The 20,772-nt window shown below is 40.5% G+C and overlaps 1 protein-coding gene across 2 annotated transcripts in view; it reads right to left on the bottom strand.

Annotated features, from left to right (window-relative positions):
- Window positions 1-20,772, bottom strand: part of ANK3 (ankyrin 3) — a gene marked incomplete at both ends in the record, with an annotated part of 204,765 nt that overhangs the window by 30,956 nt on the left and 153,037 nt on the right. For both annotated transcript variants that reach the window (XM_082002335.1, XM_082002336.1), the window contains 9 exons: window positions 3,413-3,494; window positions 5,273-5,299; window positions 5,782-5,904; window positions 6,667-6,792; window positions 7,294-7,522; window positions 8,758-8,854; window positions 9,428-9,635; window positions 11,417-11,628; window positions 18,389-18,543. In XM_082002335.1, the coding sequence (XP_081858461.1) occupies window positions 3,413-3,494; window positions 5,273-5,299; window positions 5,782-5,904; window positions 6,667-6,792; window positions 7,294-7,522; window positions 8,758-8,854; window positions 9,428-9,635; window positions 11,417-11,628; window positions 18,389-18,543 (1,259 nt within the window). The remainder of the gene's footprint in view (window positions 1-3,412; window positions 3,495-5,272; window positions 5,300-5,781; window positions 5,905-6,666; window positions 6,793-7,293; window positions 7,523-8,757; window positions 8,855-9,427; window positions 9,636-11,416; window positions 11,629-18,388; window positions 18,544-20,772) is intronic.

The raw sequence follows: 20,772 nt of genomic DNA, 5'->3' as shown, positions 1-20,772 counted from the left end.
CCTTACAAAACCATTTCACAAGAGGCCATTAAAAGAAGAGTACACTTTTTCTACAAGATGTAGTGTCTTGGTACCTTTTGAGGAGATTTCTTGTATCAGCTCAAAGACAGACCTGTTCAACTTTACATTTCTCAAAAGGTAACATCAGAAAAGCAGTCAAAGAACAATGTAATACGCAAAAACTTCCTGGCAAGGACAAACCTGTTAACTGTGATCATCCCCCAGAACACTCAGCTTATTCACAGGCGTTTCGAACAAAATCATCATCAAGCACATTTTGCATCACAGGAGGTACTCCGCCCAGAAGACAGTATTTCTGGGAATCCCATTACAGCATACATATCCTCTGATACAGCAATAACATTCAGAGAGTTGACACTGAAAGTAACTTAAGAGGGCTTTTTTTTCTTTAAAGTTGGAATTCGAAATGGAGCTAAAATATCCAAACAACTTACTCAGCATACCTTTCTCTGAAGTTACACTAGTAATTTGTCAAACCTGCTTAATCTGTCTTATAGACAGACAGTAAGTTACAGTGAAAGAAACTTAACAAGGCTGATACTAAACTGTTAAGCTTAAAGCACACACAATCTTAGAGAGTAGTGAATATTCAATATACCACAGGTCCATATCCTGCAAGGAGAAATGTGCTGGTCCTATAGAAGCCAATCGAAGCCCAGAAGGCGATGTGGATGGCTGGTGATATTGCAGTATGAGAACATTTAGGTTGAAGAGAGCTTGAATACTAGGCCTGACTGGCATAGCCTATGTCAAGAAACACCCATTTTTCCTTGCAATTTTATTAAGTGCAAACATCCATCTTTTTCCCCCAAAGAAGAAAACATAGTGTACTTCATTAAATGAGCTAGACTTCATTAGGAAGATTAATTAGCAGCAGCTACTAACATTCACCAAAAGTTCATAGAGTCCCGAGTCCAAGAAACAAACCCCAAAATCATTCTGAAAAGAACTAAGAACAAAGCAACTTGTTCAGCAGTTTGTGTTTGGAAGTGTCTTTACAGGGACCCCATTGCACTGTGATGAGCCAGTCTACCACAACTGGCTAGAGAGGCAACCAAACCAACAGGCTCCCCTTTTAGCTGCTCTTTCCCCTGCTAAATCACAGATTCAGACATGTTTAAAATGTTTTTTCTGTGCTCCTTATTGCAACTGAAAAGAAGAATCAGTACAAAGAAAACTGAGTAATTTACCAGTGTGTGCAGCTATGACATAACTCAAAACAACAGGGAGCTGGGCAATTTTACTATTTTGAAATAGCAAAGAAATCCCCACAACCATGCAAGAATTTAGAGTGGAATAATATTCTAAAGAGTGGGTTTATATAACAGCCCTTTTTGGCTACTGGACACTCTTGGCCTAAACAGTTTCCATCACTCTGCATCCAAGATTTTATCAGAAAACAGATGCTAGTTACTACCTTCTGTGCACCAAAGTACACTTCCTTGCTTGCAGCTGGCAACTGAAAGCACCGAGTGAACCCATACAAGTGGCCCCTGCTCAGCCTTGTTCCTCTTCAGCTGCAAATAAACAGCAGGTTTTAAGAGGAGCAGCTCTCCTCTTTGGGGACCTCGCTGCTGGGAACAGCTGAGAGGCCCTTTGTCCCTTTCCCTGGGCAGGGGTAAGGACAGGGAGGCGGGGGAATATCCCACCTGCCTTACTCCCTTCTGCACTAGCACTGGCAGGGGTGCAGAGGGAAAAAATCTGTATGCGCTTGCGTGAGTGAAAAGCACAACCCCTGCTGCTACCACAACTGTGGGAACTGTCCCATGAAATTCACTGGAAATAGGTAGAGGTTCATCACTCATATCTAATCACTGGTGCAAACATCCTGCGGTGTAAAGCAGTGTAAAGCAGTGTAAAGCAGTGTAAAGCAGTGTAAAGCAGTGTAAAGCAGTGTAAAGCAGTGTAAAGCAGTGTAAAGCAGCCACAGCAGCAGTCTTGGCTCTGTGTTGGGCAGTGTGTGCTCTCTGGAAGAGCTGTACCTCAAAGACCACATCCTCCCCTCGCACCAGCACGATGCAGGTGGTAGTGGCAGTGGCTGACTACCTGCTCCATGCGCACAGGAGGTGGTCATCAGGCTGGTGGCCAAACCACTATCTACAACCTCTCCTGGCAAATGCACTCATTTTTGCATACCCTTTTTGGGTAGCTCACAGCTTTAAGTAGTAAGCATTGCCAAAAGGGATAGAATAGTTAAAGAACGGTCAGGAACTTTACTGTGTTAACTCATCTTTTTTTTTTTTTTTGTGTACAGCTCAAGTGGGTTTACCTTTTTTCCCCTGCAGCTTTTTGCAAATGAGACTTAATGGACCTTTGGTGAACGAATAAGACTTTTTTTTTTTTCCCCAATGACACCTGAAAAACTAATTGTAAGCAACATACAGAGTCATCAAACTTGTTTCAAGCAACTTTCTATTCCCTCTCTCTCAGTTCCCATCAAGTCTTTGACGATACCTTAACAAGTCCATCAAGATGTCTCAGCAGATCTGATAGCTTCTTCAGATGTTATATGCTTGAAGTCTTCTTCCAGGCCTGAGAAGTGTAATATATTCTGGAGCACATCTGATCCAAAGAAGCCACAGATCTTACAAGATAACTGAACAGCAGCCATCCAGTGGGAGCTCCCAAGACCCGATGAAGTCTGTCTATGGATTTTATGGAATTATATCAAAAGGTCTGTTGCAGGGTAGCAACTGAGAAGCCACGAGGGAAAAAAAGGCAAGAAAAAGCCCGGGAATGGGAAACAATAGCAGTCAACCTCAGACAGGAGAGGCGAGGCAAGAAAAGCTAAGCTAAATACATTATTGTATGTAACAGGGAAGGAAAGGAATGCCACAGATCTGGTCAACGGGAACATAACTTTAAGAGGAAGCAATGTGTGATGCCAGGGAATAAAAAGCATCTGCAGGGCAACAGAGGAAAAAAGGAAGGGGAGGAGAAAGAAGAGGTAAAATATAAAGTATGAGAGAGTCCATTTTGGCTAAGCATCTAAACATTTAAGCACTTATCTGAATGGCATTCTCCAGCCTGGCTGAACTTTTGCATAACATTCATTTCTACAGCAGCTCACTCTAACCTTTCAAAGGGAAGAACAGACTCTTTTTGAAAGCAATTTGCAATCCTCCTACTCCGGAGCTACATGGCATTTCAAAAACTATTATTTTATTTTTACTTAACTAACACATATCATTTGCCAGTCAGGATTTTTCAAGCTCTCACAACACAAGAGTTCACAGACCATCCAAGAGTTTTGTTTTAGATTGGTGGTTTTGTCTTTTTTTTTTTTTTCCCACCCCCAGAGTGACACCAAATACAACGTTTATAGAAAAAATGTCTCTTCTTATGAAAAATCATGTATGTATGGTTTAGTACTTTGGTAAGAGCAACTCACTCATTCCAGGCTCAGTCAGATAGCTGTAGCGCTTACGTAAAGCAAGGGAGACAAAGTTCTGGCGCCGGTCAGCTTTCTCCGTCTACAACAAAACATAGTACTGTTTAGTGCCTTTAGTACCGCTATCCCCCATTCCAACACAACAATCACCAAACCTCAGCACGATGGGCCGCATTTTGTGGTACCCATCCCCACAAAGGAGAACGGATCTTTCCGTTCAGCTTCAGGAAGGCATGCTGGAGCCAAATTTGGGCAAGCAGGCAGGGAATGGACAGAGCCAGTCTCCATTCCTGTCTGCCATGTAATGAATGTCAGGCACTGTGAAGCAGGGAGCGGGGCTATTGGAGGTGGCAGAAACCTGCTGTGAATGACTACCCTTCTGGAGCAAGCAGGGAAGGGACCGCAATCCTAAGAGGTGACCCCAAGGGTTCATTCCTGCTCACGATGTCTCTGCTTATCAGGTAGAAGAGCTTAGAGAGCAGATGTAGCTCATGACCCTGCCTTAAAGTATCTCAATACTATATTATCTCATTATCACTTAATAAACTGCTTCACACTACTCGAAATGCTATGATACTGTTCATTCTCTGTAAAATAAAGCACCTTTGGCTAGAAACAGGAGATCAACACAAAAGACTACAGATACAGACATAAAACATTCATAAGAGTACAACTTAGATTGATCAAATATTTCTCCCCAAATTAAGTTGCCCTGAAAGCACATACACCACAATGTACACTGGCTTTAAAGTGAATACATTAAGGACAAAAAAGGCATGGGAGGGGATTTGTTTAATAGGCACAAAATGCAAAGATGCAGATTAGAAAGCAGACGACTATTGTTAACTAATAAATTGCATCGTAAGTCACTGCATTCAGTGGCATAGCTGTTAGTGTGGTGTCTTAAATATTAAACATCCTGCAGAGATCAGCTCACTTGATTATGTGGCTAAAAATATGGTTTGTTTAGAAAGAAAACTGTTGTTCTAGCTATGTAATAGCTACCGGGGAACAAATCCTGTGGAGACAAAGTGATATCGTTGCTATTATTATTTTTTGACATGTAAGGAGTGTTTTGGTTTTTGGTGGTTTTTTTGTTTTTTTGTTTTTTGTTTTTTTTTTTTTAAATTTTATTTTAATCAGCAGGTGGCTACTGCTGTTTATTTGCCACCAGGAAGAGAAGAAAACTTTTCTGCTAGGAAAACGGGATACATCTATGTAGTTTCTTTTATAAGGTGATCTCATTTATTACTGCCGCTAATGAATAAAACCCACTCAATTTCCTGACAATCTAACATTGCAGTTTCCAGAAAACAGTGGATTTTAAGCTGCAAATATCTGAGGTTTATTTTAAAATAGATTTGTACATACTATTTAGAAATCGCTCTTGGCTATTTTGCTTTTTCAGAAGATTCCAAGTTATATTCAGGAGTAAAAAAATTATAGGCCACTATTGTGGCCTCAGCAATTCTTCTGTCCTTCTCAGAAATACAAGGTACCAAAGCATTGGCAGTATTACTCCAAGAGGTAAAATCATATCCACTAAACTCTTCTTGGTTTTGCCAAAAATGGACTTGGTCTGAATTTTATAATTATATCCTTTTTCAGAAGAAAACGAGTTAAATTTAAGACTGCTATTATTCAGTGCTTGGTTTAATTTCATAATATATAATCATGTTTTTTCCACATTCGTGCACTTCTACTGTTTTGCAACAGACCATCAGATCTCGAGGATATGGTTATTCCGTAGGTATCATTTCAATGCTATAGTTAAAAATAGTTGTTTATTTTTTCTATAACATATTACTTTTCTTCACTAAATCTGAAGGAAATAAAAACAGAAGACAGTGTTTATATTACCTCATCATCTTGATCTGACTCTGTTTCCTTTTGGTCCCAAGATGCATTGCAGAGACAAGGAATATTATAATGGACAGCAGGGAAAAGAATATCAGGATATGAAAAGGACCAAATTGGGAGCACAAAATGCAAGCTGATTTATAAGGCAAAGCAAATCCAAAATGTCAACACAAAAGAAAAAAAAAATCTTAACACCCAATGCAAATCAACACATGACATTACTGAAAGCATAAACCTATGACTTGCAGGCTGAAGCATGAGCTGTAAACAGAATCATAAAAATTATAGGAACTTGACACCACAGTAACAAAAGACTTTAAAAGTGTTCTACACACAGGAAACCAATAAAACATAAATTTAAAAAGCCTTTACATATTCCAAAGCATTCTCATTACTGGCATTTCAGAGGGTTATCACTAGCGGGATCGGGGGGCGGGGGGAACACAACCAAAAACTAAAGGAGCAAAAATAGAACCCTAACAAAAATGTTTACTTCTCCTAACAAATACCTTTTTGTGTGCTGGCAGGGTGATATTCAAGTTGCAAACAGCTGTTTGTGGCAGTCCTTTTGTAGTCTTTGGTTCTTTCAAAAACGATAATCGACCGCAAGGTTCCTGGCTGGTGTCTCTTACCTAGAGAAGAAATTTTAGTACAGTGTAGTAATATGTAGTAATTGAGATACCTAAAGGAGGTTTCTGGAGAATTTCTCAGGAGTTTCTTTCCACAAGAAGCTATTTAATAGGTAAAGACCAACATTACTGAGCTGGGGCTCAGCCTCAGATGCTGAAGGAGAAAAGGTGTTGCCACGAAAGAGCTAGGTCAATCTGAAGCTCTCCGATGGTGCATCCATGGAAGACAAGATGTTGAGTGAGCCCAACCAAACAGTTTCATGCTGGGGTATTACTGAGAGACATTTTCTGTTCACCTTTTTTTTCTGCCACGTTTTGCACATGTGCTCACCAAAAATGCTTAAAAACTTCTTTTGCACAGCAGCTATGACAAGGCTAAAGAAAGTGAGAGTCCATTCATGGTAATTTAGACGTGAACAGTCTGTGCACACTTTTTGGAGGCTGTTCCACTGTACAGTATGTTATTGAATGCATCTCCTTTGCTTAGTCCCTGGGAAATAGTGATCTACTGGTAATCTTCTGGAGTCTTACTTGAGATACAGTTTTAATAAAAGGCTGTGAATCCATATCATGTGTATTCTGGCCCCGGCCCTGCCAGCGGCTCTTTTGTGGCTTCATGCAAAGCACCCTCACCACGTTATTCACATATTAAACACTGACACTTACAGCCTCAGGGCAAGTTAGTCCTATCAGTCTGAAAAAGTGTTATCACTGGGTGGGGGAGAGGGAACATCAGCAGAATTATTTGGTTTGTTTTGCTTTTACCTTGATAGAGAATGGCAGTCTATTTTCTTTGAAAGCATAAAAATTAAAAACAAGCTGCTGTCCTCCTTTAGTCAAAGGGGCCAGATTTCCATAGCAATCGACATAAATAGGTTTTCCTTCCAGAACCTAAGAAAGCAATAAATACAAGTCAATAAAACCTCTTTTCATAGTAGATCCCTAGTAGACAATTTCCCCCTTCATAGATCCTCAGTTTAGCACAAGTCCTCACTCAGATTAAATTCAACAACAAATTAGAAAATCACTGTGCATTATGGCAAGGTATTATGAGTGCAGACAGTTGGTGTCTACATATTCACCACAAACCAGCTCAACTTATGACTGCGTCTGCAGGGCCAATGACAAGGAAAGGTCAGCTGTCTCCAAAGCCCAACCAGGGCTATTTGACAGCAGCGCATATTTAATCCCCCACTGCAGACTGGCCTGGGGCATCCATTTGGAGACAATCTTGTCCTTTTTTTGGCCTCCTTTCAAGACATTTTTTGACACAGCCTTGCTGTGAAACCTTTATTTAACTGGGCTTAAAGGGGCTTCTGCAGGACCTGTTGCCACTTGGAAAACACATTGTCCATTTACAAGGAGGAAGCTGGCTGTGAGTATGAAATATACCTCAATGTCTTTGCTTCTTGCAACTTCTTCAAAGTTCTCTTGTTGCTCCAAAGTTTTGTCCACTTTGTCATCAGTCATGCAGAAGCAACGCAAATTGGATTCCACAGGGTCATTCATTTTGGCAAATATCACAAACTTTGCCATATAAGGAACACATATTAATTCTCTATAAAGCTGTGTTGCCAGACCAACAGTCTCTAGTACTTGATGGCAGTCTGCAAGCCAAAACCTGAGTGGGAAAACGCAAACCATTAAATCAACTTTTCATTATGCTCAAACATTGCTTATGCCTTTAAATAAAGAGAAACCATGTCCTGTGATCCTTGGCTGTTTTGCATGCACACTGTCCTTGCAGACTTTCCAAAGTTGTAATTTTCCTTCTACTTTCAGTCGAGCTTTACCCATCCAAAAATGGGAATAACCTGGCATTGAAATGTTGATATACTTATTTGACCCTTCTCACACTGGTATCTCATAAAACTGTCTATTTTAAGCCTCATTTAAAGCCAAAGCGGGGAAATTGTATTTCTTGTGACCATACACCATACAAATTGTAATGTGCTGATGCTTCACCATACATTTGATTTCCTAAAACAACCTCCTTTATAACACATACTTACAGCAAAATCACATCTCTCATATAGGTTGAAACCAAATATGTCCACAGTGAAGTTTCCGAAAGAGACAGATGTTATATTGTTATTTTCTCATCTTCTGATTAAGAGTTTGATGACAATTTTGATACAAGTTATAAATATTTTAATTTGTAGTTTGTATATGTCTTTCCACAATATTTCAGCCCTAACCTATTTGGTTCTTTCAGTAATTCTCTCTCTTTACAGAGCTTTTTATAGGTGCAAGCGTTATGTACTGAATGATAAACTCTTTACCTGGCATACCATGAATTTTCTCCGCTAGGATGCATGATTTGTATAGATCCTGTTGAATGCCTCCAATCAGCATGTAAGTCCACTAAGTCCACCAAAGTTCATTTCAAACCACCATTTTTTGGCAAATTATATTTTTGTGAAAGTAATTTTATGTAATTTTCAACTAAAAAGCCCACAGCCAGAAACTGAATGTCTTTAACTTTTTAAACAAGTAGATTTTTATGAGCTCCCCCCCACCCCCAATTTTCTTACTGTATGAGCATTTTAAACTTTCCCTTTCTGTTGCTGTTTGCAGAAAAACAAACCCCTGTGTGGCACCACAGCCTTCAGAGAAACAGCATGTGTGATTGCCAGGAGACATCACCACAGCAGAAAAGGCCAGGACAAAGCTTCATGTGTAACCCTGGATGTGTGGGATGATGATACATGGTGACAAAGAAGCACCTGGTCCATCACCGCTTCAGCGGTCTTGCAAAAGACTTAAAGAAAGCCAAAAAACAACCCCACAACTATACACTTTGTTACTCAAGGGAAACTACTCCCTAGGTGCGTTTGGCAAGCTCTGTTACCATACCTGGCTGAAACATTGGTTGTGAATGAGACACAGTCATTTGAAAATGTCAGCGGAGTGGTGCCTGTGATATCCTCCCACTGCGCAGGTGAAGTACCTCCTATGTAAATACAAACCATGGAGATTTTCTTTCAAACACCAGGCATATACAGACTACATAAGAATATTTTAAGTTATTTTGCTTCACACATAAAAATAGAACCTAGACAATAATGTTCAACAGCTGAGCTACATGTTATATATTACATCATATGTTACACAGAAGAAAACGATGATGATGTAAGCAAAGTACATACCTACAAGTCAGTAGCAACGCGCCCCCCGAATTTGATATCAGCTAGGACAGAATTACTTCTGTAAACTACTTTTACTAACAACCATGTTTAATAGCCAAGGCTGAAATTCTTAATATTGGCTAAATATAAAATAGCATTTAACATCTGTTGGCAGAGTTCTTTTACAATGGCATGATACCAGACTGAGAGCCCAAGGAATCAGCGAGAGCCTTTCAGATGACCTCATCTGGCTTTGCTCAGGAGAACTAATCTGAACTCTACTGGACCAAGCACACTGACGTTTCCTTTCTGGAAAGCATGAGTTGTACAGTTATGAGAGTGAGCGCAGAGGCATGGTTGTCACAGAAACATTTGCAAAGAGCTCGATTTTCTCTAACCTGTAATGCTACATAAAAGTCGAAGGCTGGGCGTCGTGTCTCCTTTGTATCCATTGGTTACACCTTCTCCCGATGGAGGTGGCACAGGAATTGTCATGGTTATCGGCTTATGAAATTTTCTTCTTCTTGGCTCCACAGTGACAATGGGACTGAAAGTTGCTTTGTTTCCAAGGATTTTTTTTACAATCTCCTCTGGAACTGGTTGGGCCTGTCAACATAGGGAAAATATTTAAACTAGAGCTACAAACTGATTATAGACATGCAGAATTGTTTTCCAAAAGATAATTCAATTTTCCTTTTATTTTCTGTAGAATTTTATTTCTTTTTTCCCCCAGGCAGCCTTCTCCTATAGCTCTCGAGGGTGGTTATTAGTACAATTCATGCTTAGTATTTTTCTCAGCAACCCACTTACAATTTCCTAATAGCTAACTTGTAAAGCAAAACTATAAATCTCAGAACGTTGCCCGCAGTATTTGCTGAGAGTTTTTCAGAGCATGTTGGTTTTGTTTTTAATTTACAGTGATGGGTGGTATTAATTACAATTTCAAAATGCAAAAAGATGCTTATTTTGCACTTGAGAAATGAGGACTAGACACTCTATATCTTGGAGATGCTGAACGATTCTCACATCTCTGCCAAACACAAATCTGTGCTCCCGAGGAACTCTGTGTACTCTGACTTACCTCTGTACTCAGTGCTTCCTATCCTATGCCAATATTGATTATTAGGAAAGAAATACTTGTTTGGGTCAAATTCATACAGAACGCATTAAGCTATAGAAGAGCTATAAGCAAATTTCAGATTTTCTACCTCCACTTTGTGCCTTGAAAGTTCTCCTGACTTTATATGGGAAGAACAAAAAAATAGCCAATATGGGAAAAAACGTTACAGAATTTTTGTCGTTTTTGTGACATAAGACCTGAATTCAAAAGTGACAGATATCTTATGGGAAACAGGGTTTTGCACCCATTTCCCCTTTTTTTTTTTTATTTCAAGTCTGTTTCGATCAGGCTGACCTGTGACTTGCTGCATTATTCAAACTGCACAATGTATTGATATGCATAGAATACATAGCTACGTTGCAATCTCAGCAGTCACAACACTGCACATGGAGGTGTTGCACTTCCTTCACACTAGAGCACTCTGGAAAGGCAGCTGTATAATTATAATAGCAGAGCTTCCATTTTCTCCAGATTAATCATCTTTAGATGTGAACTACCATTAACAGCAATGTTCCAGTGTGAATTCTGAGCACTGAAATCCAAACCAGCATCCCTATTTCATGAACCCATCAGACTTGTCAGGTTATTAAGTCATTTTAAGTGATAATTGACAGAACTCAAAGAAAAAGATACCTCCTACAGAATATTTCTCCACTTTCTGTGCAGTTTAAGGAGAGTAAGCTATTCACTCTTCACAGATTCCACCCATCGCTAGAAGCACCAATGGTGAATGTCCTAAGCTACAACAGATGTATATGGGAGGTCTTTGACCCAGTAACAGCTGGCAAACAGCTGCATGAAATCCTTACCGAACACATTCCTATGGCAAAGGGCAGCCCACTGACACCAATCACAAGCTGCTACTTTGCCGCAGGAGACTTGGGACTGCACAGCGGCTGTACAGCTCATAGTTGCTGGCAGCCATGGCCAACAGGACAATGGCAGACAGTATCACTGAGGCTGTGGTGGCCCCAGACCTTTGCTTTTCTTTCCATTCTTCAGATGCTAAGTGATACTCAAGATGATGATAAAAGGGGAACTGGGCTTTTGCCACAGGGAAGAGGACTGTGCATCACCTGCACCAGAGGGGCACCGAGAGGCAGACAGCATGCCCAGGCAGACACATGCCAATTCAGATCTCAGGTGTGAATATTACTCACTTTGCAAGCCACTACTAAGGAGCAGCAGGCTCCTTAGCTGCACTCATGTGTTAAGACCAACAATGCGCTTGTGGGCACTGCGAATATGAACATGAGGGCACCTTTACCTGGAGGCCCACGCGGATTCTTTTGGTTAGAGCACCCTCAGGGAAGGACGCCTGGACACGCGGCACCGTCGTGCTGCTCAGCACGCCACCCTCCGGGCCAATTTGATTACTCTCCTGCTTGATTCGTGAAACCACCGCAAAGTACTGAGGGAAATCCTTTGTGACGATCCTGCAGATACGCTTCTTCTCTAGCTCCTCAACGCTGTCCAACTCTGGTGGGAGAAAACACAGTGAAAACATTCAAGGCATTACCTGCCCAGGTTCACACCAGACACACCTGTGAGTGTGAAGTTTTGAATATGCCTTAAAATACTTGAGAAGTTGTTTTTTTTTTATTTACTACAGGAGAAAAAAAAATTCAGTGCTATTAACTATCAAGTTTGTGTTTGCTCTGTGAACTTTTGCATAAATCTTGACAATGAGGGCCAACAGCACTGGACACACATCTGCCAGAACACCTAAGCACTAGGGTGTGACAGTCTCTGCTGCAGCAGGTGCCGCAGGATGGCAGGTTTGTCACACAGCGTGGGAGTCCAAGGAGGTCTGAAGGAGATGGTCAAGCTTCTTTCCTCTCTCATCTATATCCAGCAGCACACAAGCGCATGGGTCTTTCTGTGCACATCTTCAAAAGATACTTATTTCCAACCTCTTCTCACATAGCTCTGACATGCAGAAAACCACAGGAAATCAGTCAGTTCATGAACTTTCTAACTGCACACCAAGTGTGCAATCCAGAGCTTGCCTAGCTAAGGCACTTGAGAAAGTTATCTTCCAGATTGGCATCCATATTATCCTGTCCAGACACTGAGCCCTCCGTTAAACTGTGGATGTGAAAGAGCTCTGTCTGCCAGCACCATCAATGAAACCATAGCAAGGATCCTTTCCCACATCCAGCCGTTCCAGATATCTGCCCCAAAATAACTGCATTGTGCTCCTCAGTTCCTAGAGAAACTTAATGCATCCTCAGAGGCAACTGGAACAGGAACAGGTCATGAACAATTAGTGCTCTCGGCCATATTGCCGGCTCATAGGGTCCCAGGGCTCAGAAAGGTGCATGGAGTATCTACTCATATTAACTAATTCAGTAGCTGAAGACACATATGCACTGAGGAAAACTCTGTGATATGTCACAAATATAAGTAATTAAGCAACTATATGTGTATGTGTATATATGCACTGGTGAAATCCCTGTGATATAAACACTTATCCACAAATGGAGATAATTACACAACTGCCATGCATTTCTCCTGTAATTTCTTGCACTTGGCCGCTTTAGCTATTGTCTGGGTTTCATTCCAGCACTCCATGAGTTTCCACTCCTATTTTCCTGCTTAAAAAGGACACCACATTCCTAAAGAAGAAAGTTTGCTCCTAAAAAATATTGCTATCAGATGCAGCAAGAGAATGCAGGAGGACTAGAAATGACAAGACAAAAGACACTTGTAAAATTCTTTATGTGACTGAGACATTTTCCTTCTCTGAACATGTAAGAACAATTATAGCTCCAAAATAATTAGAATATAGATTTGGTAAAATGTCAGTTTTCCATTTTAAAACTTTCAGCAGCTGATTTGAATTGCACAGTATTGCTGTGGATCATATGTACCTATCAGAAGAGGATAATGTCTTATCATAATGTCAGCTTCCATTTACTTTTACTCAGAGATTGGTATCTGAAGCCCTCTAATGAATTAGGTATTCTGCCTGCAGCCTCTGGAAGCAAATGGCTTGTGCAGGAGACAAACAGCATTCTTCAACTCCCAGGCAGGTATAATCTTGACTGGTAAAGCCTATGCATTCTCCTGTTCGTTGCTAGAGACTAAACCCACTGTAAAATGCTCATAGAGATGAAGGATAATTAAAATTCTCCTGAAGTAGAAAATTAGTATTTTATGTAAGAATATTTCAAAATCCTTTGAGCCTGGCAGGTGCTCTCCTTTATAGAAGGAAGGAAGATGTGAAGAATAGAGTGGCAAAACAACAGTCAGGCATGGAGAGGAGTTGGACTATATATAGGGAGGTAATGTTTGGATAATACATATGTAAGCTTCTATATAAAGTTGCCCTCTAACAAAACAAAACAAACAAACAAACAAAAGATGAGCAATCAAACTACCTCCCCGACTGCCATGAGAAATGCAGCGTTAGCATGACAGAATTAATGAAACGGGGAAAACTAGTCCTGGGAGAGGTCACATTTCCCGAACACACCTCATGCATTTTACAGAAAGAGCTATCATCATTACTATTTTCCTCTGTTGCTGACACTTCATTCCTATGCAATGTGTTTCAATTAAAAACCTCGAAGGATTTTTTGTTTGGTTGGTTGGGTTTTGTGTGAGCATTTTTTTAACCACAGTGTGCTATACACCTCATCTTACAGCTAGGGATGGCAAAGCAGAGAGACGTAAAGCAGGAAGGTTAGTGGCAGCATTCGGAAGTCTCCCACTCTCACTACCTCCCAGATTTGTGCTAACAGCCCAAAGAACACCTATGGCCATTAGGTTTTAGTAAGTCAAGAGAAAGGTATTGTGAATACTCCATGCATACATGTCTTCCACTGCCACCCAAGTGTATGGTACACTTATGCTAAGGTGGCTGGTGGAAGGACGGACGAGATGGAGAGGAGGAGGGAGAAGAGGAGGAGGAGGAGGAAGATCACTCCTCTCCACCCTCTAGCCCATGCTCCCACATGAGCATTATGTCAAGGTTCCTGGACAGGAGAAGAGAAACCTAGCCACATCCTGCATGGTCAGAGAGGGACCTCACATAGGGTGGCTCAGGTCAAGGAAAGCAGTCACATCGGTTTTGTCAGGTGAGAGGCAGTTGTGGATCAGATTCACCCCATGTCTAATACCTTTCTTTTTTATCTTCAGATAAAGTAACGCAGAGCAAGTGTCTTCTGACTGGAAATGGAATAAAAGAAGTCACAGAACACCTGGTGCTGTTTCATGAGCTTCAAGGTGTCTTTGTATGACCTGCTATCTGATTTCCTTTACCAGGGCCTTAGAATACTTTTGCCAGCACTGAAAAAGCAAATCTCACCAGTAATTAGCAGACAGAACAGCTCTCTGAGTTTTGCAACCCTCCTGCAGCAGTGGCAAGAGCAGAGCTGACCTTGTCACTGTGCAGAGACTGAAAGGTGAGGCAAGCGTAGGATACCAGTTTCCCCCCTAGAGACGCGCCCATTAAGAAACTGTTGCACTAAAAACGTGGCACCCAGGAGGCAGCGCTCACATGGAGAAAAGTACAGGAGATGGGTGGAGGCAGAAAGAGCACATGGGAAGGGGCAAGGAGAAGCTGAGGGCAGTGAGACCGTGTTAAAAATGCTGGTAACTAGACCCACCCTCCCAGCTTCAGTGTTTCACATACGTAACTAGATGCTCCCAGTGCCATGAGGAGGTCTCATCCTCAAATAAGGCAATGTCCTTTACGTGCTCTTTTGTCTGTTTTTGCACAGTCTCTTATCTTGCCATGTACAACATGAAGTTTAACAGCAACACGTTTAAAAACTTTTCTTGGAAATGTGGCAAAATCACTGCAGAGTGGTTTATAGTGGTATTTCAAACTCCAAGCATAAACAAGGTCACACTCCTGTTTGATCTGTAGATTCAAAGAAGCAGTTACGTAAAAATTCCTCCTTCCCATCTGAAACCACACTGTGCATCTGCAAGCATATTGTAGCCACAAATATTTGCCTTTCTTGGCTCACTCACTAGTTTGCAAATGCCTGTCAAAAGATTAGCTACTTCAGTGTGTGCATTTATGCACACAATTTATCTACAGGTACCTGTAAAAGCTGCAGGAACATAAAAAGCAAACACAAGTTATATCTAAAAGAAGCCTGGCTGAAAATTCAATCTATTTACCAATTACAATACAGAGAGCTTCTTCCCAACAAAAAACAAACAAAAAAAATTATTTTACTTTATTCAAGTTTAAATAAATGTAATACGGCCAAGACTTGTGAATTGCTACTCTTGTGTTTGCAACCAAACTCCCCCTCTTCGAAAAAATGCCAAGTTCCCTGTGTTAGCCCAAGCACAGCACAATCTTTGGAATAAAACCTATTTAAGCAGAAACCTGATGGCACCAAAGAAAAAATGAGTCTCTACATCATGGTTCATTGTTCTTTCACAACAATAAAAAGCAAAGTTCTGCTATTATTTAATCCTGCATTTAGTGCCCTGAAGTGTTGCCTCCTGCTCTGGATTATTTTGAGTCTGAGACGAGGTTTTCCAGCAGATGGTGCTGCTTCCAGTAAAGAACAGGCAGGTTTTCAGCAGTCCCCATGGAGGGCGAAGAGCAAAGATGTCCTCGCTCTCATCCCACTAAGTGGAAGAGCAAAACAGGAAAAACAAAACAGAGAAGCAAACTGCATCTTTAAAAATTCAGCATATTAAGGACCTGGGAATAAAGTCTGATCGTCCTTCACTACACGGATAGGAAAGAACTCGTGAATCACAGCAGGTCTAACACAAAATGGACCAGATTGCTTTTAAGAGAAAAAACAGGCACTCCTGCCGCATGTTATAGCATTTACAGATGACCGTGCAAATGAATTTTTCTTGCAACGACACACTAAACTTCTGGAAATGACTATGTGGCTGCTTTTTATTTCAATTAAAGATTACTTCTGCCTCCAGAGTTCACACCTGGAATAAAATTTCTTCCAAAGTTATGGTTTCTGAGATGCAAGACACTGCTACAGAGCCAAGTCTAATTGTGGTATTTGTAACAAACCAGTAAACATTCAGATGAAAAAACCAACCCCCACTTAATTCTACAAATCTGTAATTTGATGTCATTGCTTGGAAGACCTTTTACACACAGAAAAGGTGTCATTTAACTGGAGCAGAATTTTGTCAAGACCCTTGTATTATTTTCATGCAGGTTTTGTTTTGTTTTCCTAACTAGAGAAGGATTAAGCTAAAATGAACTGAACGAATAATCAACACAATGCTCTGGGTGTGTCTGCAGTATTTTTTCTCTTTTCTCTCTCATAAATGATTGCCTGGATTGGGAAAAGGCATTTCTGTGGCTTGGCTTTTAAGGTGCCAAATATTTTCACTCTAAGGGAATAGTCCAGTGTCCATCATACTTTCTGTGATTCACTGGCTGTACATATACCTGCTAACCTCAAACAGCAGTTCCTGAGAAGGTAAGAGCCACCTGAAACCCTCAATAAATGAGAAAGTTGTACTCTGGCTCCAAATTGTGAAGCTTATTATTTTAGGTTCTAAGCAGTGAGGGCTTCATTGCCACCTCTCGAAGTGTTTTTATTTATTGAGCTCTCTTCTCTGTAAAATGTGAATTTAGCCATATGGCACCTCTGGAGAGCTCTTTCGTAAGTGATGCAAGTTGGAGCACTTTAGAACAGTGGTTTTGCGCCCAGATCTCCTATCCCAAAATTGAACTTAGCTTAGTTTGGAAAGCAGATGAAGCAAATAAGCAAGCTGCCGATCAGTTCTGACTACCTCACCACCGACAAGGCACCGATACTTCACCCAAATGCCAAATCATTACTTCCTATCTCATGCTAGCGCACAGAGAAGGAGGGGGGTGTGGTGAGATTTTTCTTTCAGAAAGACTGCAAGCACTGCCTTTGATCCTGAAGTAATTCTTCCCCAAGCCATACTATCCTGGGCCATGCTCACACTTTTTCCTGTTCCACTGCTTTTAGGTACCCTTCTGTGATGAGGTTTATTGTATTTTTCCAAATTCACTGACCCAGTATTTGCAGTTTCTCCCCTACTACTTGATTGGTTCTATTATGCTTATTTTGAAATTAATAGCTACAATAGATCATCATCATGTAAGCAGCAGATCTTTGCTGTTGCTCTGCATTTTTACAAGCTCATGTGCTGTTCAAGTACTTCAAAGTGAAAATACTACACAAGCCCATTCTGCTGTTCTCATTCCCAGATGACCAGGAAATCAGTAAAAATGCTAAATCTCAGACATCCAGGGAGTCCCTCACAACAGCACTACTCTCCTTTCCATGTTCTCAAAGCATGACTTCTGGTGAGGCTGCCCTCTTTAAACAAGGAGAGGCCAAGATCAAAGGCAGAGCCTGCTCACAGACACCTCTCACAGCTGCCATCCACAGCCTGATCATTTGCTTCAGATGCTTTTGCTGACCATGAAAGAACTTTCCTGCAGCTTGTACCCCACCACACTGTGACTTTCTGAAGGAGGTTATCCAGAGAAAATCCTATAGATAAACCCTTACAGAAAGCCAAAGTCCAAACCACAAGCTCTTTCAGTCACACTCAGATGCAAAGAGCTCAAGCAAGTGTTTTTCAGCACAAGTGCTGAAAAACACTTGCTAGGAAAAGTAAGCAGTGATGCCAAGGGATCACTGCAGCCCCAGCCTGGCTTTGCCCACAATGTGTCTGCAGGCACCATCTGTCACAGCATCTTCTGATGAATTATGTACAGCTGAGTCCTCTCATCTTAAGGGACTCTGACATAAACAGCAACATCCAAGCAAAACAAGGGAGCCAGACTTCCCAGACCGGCATCAGGAAGGCAGGTTGTGTATTTGTGGGAGGCAATCTCTAACAATACCCTTTCAAAGAAAAATGGTCTACAGGCTGAGGTCTGCATCTGTGGGGAAGTCTAATATAACTGATATTTACACTTCATCGTTCATTTGGAATGACCTTCACGTGGCCCTGCTTGAGCAGCAGAAACACGCTTATCTCCAGCTGGGATATTATTCTCAACTTCATGCTGTAAAGCAACTGTGCAGCTTCGCTTGAACTTGGCAAGACTTCAGACCACAACTTACCACTCATTTCAGGATGTCTCCAGGCCACTGCTGAACAATTTCTCTTTACACTCTTTCCATTAGTTTAATATGTAACACACTGCATTCCCCAAAATCAGGTATCTCCTGCATTGTTTTACTTTAGGTTGCTTTAGTCTGCTCATGTTAGCAAGCCTGCACAAAGGTGAGAAAATGTTTACCTTCATCCATGCCATTGAGTATTTCGGTTAAGTCTTCGTGTTTGCTGTCATACTGGTGCTCCTTCCACGTTTCACCATTTTCACTTCGAAGTACGATTAGTTCTCTTTCCTTTCCTCGCATTGATCCAAAATGTGGGATTTCCACTATGACAGGGCTAGAGAAAAAGGAATTGTATTATTTTTAATCCTGTATCTCCTCACTAGCCTTAATTTCCTATGGGCGTTAAGTCCTTAAGCAAACTACAGTCATTTTAAATAAGTAGCACTGTTATGGTAAAAATGTTTTTAGAATTGCCAAAGCTGCACAATCCGTTATCATTTAAACTATAGTTAATAGATAACTTGAAAATATTCATATATAGCTCATTTTTAATGTAAATATTCTGAAATAGCTGCCTACATGAAAAAATAGTGACAACTTCTGCTAAGCAGAGTTCCCCCTGCTCATTTATCCCAGGATGTAGGTGATTCAACCTGCCTCCAGCACACACAGCACTGCTGACTTTTAATTGGCATTAGCATAGTCAAAATTCGGATTTGGCTCAAGGGATTTAGAGGGGCAAAGTCAGTTCAGAAACCATCCAGCTATCCAAATGCATGCAACAGCTATTGACTGCAGCAAGAACTGCACATGCATGTAGGTGTTAAACTTCAAACTAAGTCCCAGACTTTTCAGAGCTCTCCCTGGCTCCCTGTTGATGCAGCTCCTTGTGAAACACAAGAGATTGTTTCTCATTAGCTTCACTTTCTGGTTCTCATGCCCAAAATCTCAGCTGCAACATCTGCACTGTAAGCGTCACTGGGGAATGTTTAGATCCTTTCAGAACAGATTTCTCTGAGTTAAGCAACATCACAACCACATTTATATTAGTTACTGTCAAACATTTTGGGGGGAAGAAAAGGGAACGAGAAGGTGGTTAACAGTAACACCTATGCCAGCAGACAATGTACCTTCAACAGAGGACTGCAAGTGCGTTACTGAACAGTTATTGTGAACAACCGACAGAAACCACCATTCACTTCATGTGCCATTCCTTAACAAAACAGACACATTTGCCAAACACTGCACAGGCAGGATATGCATTTTAAAAGTATGCTAAGACAAACCGACTGAAATCACAAAGTGAACAATTATGGATTATGCAGCTTTAAGACATTTAAATAGACAGTATCATTATTTTCCTACAGAGGTTGTAAAGAATTTCACCGCTCTGTAATAACTTGGTTAAAAGTAGCATGACATGATGGGAGATGTATGCAGCACTTCTATGGTACTGTACACCTGCAAGGTGTTGGGTGCATTAACCAATGAATTAATTGAGCACAGAAATCACAACAGCCATCACAAGGAAAAACGTAAACTAGTTGGAAGTTCACATTAAATACTAGGGGAGAAGAGTTAGATAATATTTTTTCCCATGAAAATAGAAGACAGTTTAATTAATACATATTTTAGATGCTTTTAAGAACATCCAGGCTATTGCTCTAATCTCAAGTCCTTTAACAATAGGATAGCTGCTGTCTCCCATTGTGCACAGCAAGTAAATACCAAAAAATTAAATACATTGGTTATGATATTTACTCTGTAGTTCAAAAAGAGTACAAACTGAAAACTAACACTAGAGTACAATCTTTGCAGGCTAATATTTCAGATACTGTCTCTGTAAATAATCAGAAACCACACAATTTTGTGCATGACATTTAACGAGAATACTCAGTGAGAAGGTATTGAACAGGTTTGGAACACCAAACACTCACCAATATTTTGCAAACCTAATGCAAGAAATTTCACAATATGGTTTGAAAACAACAGTCAAAATCATATGGAAACATTCTTACATTTTTAGACTACACACTGCAGTTCCTTTAGGTAACATACTTGGCTTTATAAATTTATTTTAACAAGATGCCTCTCGCAGGTTGAAAAGAGTAGTCTTTCTCCAACCTTGTTGAATGAAGTCATTCAATCAATGACATTTCTTCTAAATAATCTTTCATAAAGAATAGACTTCATGCGAACACGTTTTACAAATGCTCTTCCCAAAACAGACTCACTCGACGCCTGTAAATACCTTCTCTACCACAGGGTTGAACTTAAAGGACTGTCACTGTGTATTAAAATGTATTTGATGCAGTTGAAACACTTCAAATTTAAAAAATTACAAAAGCACAGAGGTTATGAAAGCAGAATGCTGGCAGTGAATTTTACATGCCTATAAGCACAAGATAGTAGCAGAGCTATATTAAATCAAGCCACTATGATTTTCTTTCAGTGACATAAATCAACTGAAAGCTTTAGAAAACTTAAAAGAAAAAATAAAATGGGAATAACAAAAAATTAGAAACAAAAGAAAAACTGTAGACATTCTGTATCTTTTCCGTAC

The sequence above is a fragment of the Phaethon aethereus genome (assembly GCF_964289735.1).
Source record: "Phaethon aethereus genome assembly, chromosome: 7".
NCBI classification, from domain to species: domain Eukaryota; kingdom Metazoa; phylum Chordata; class Aves; order Phaethontiformes; family Phaethontidae; genus Phaethon; species Phaethon aethereus.
Note: the sequence above shows the minus strand (reverse complement) of the source record. Positions and strands in the feature narration are given on the sequence as shown.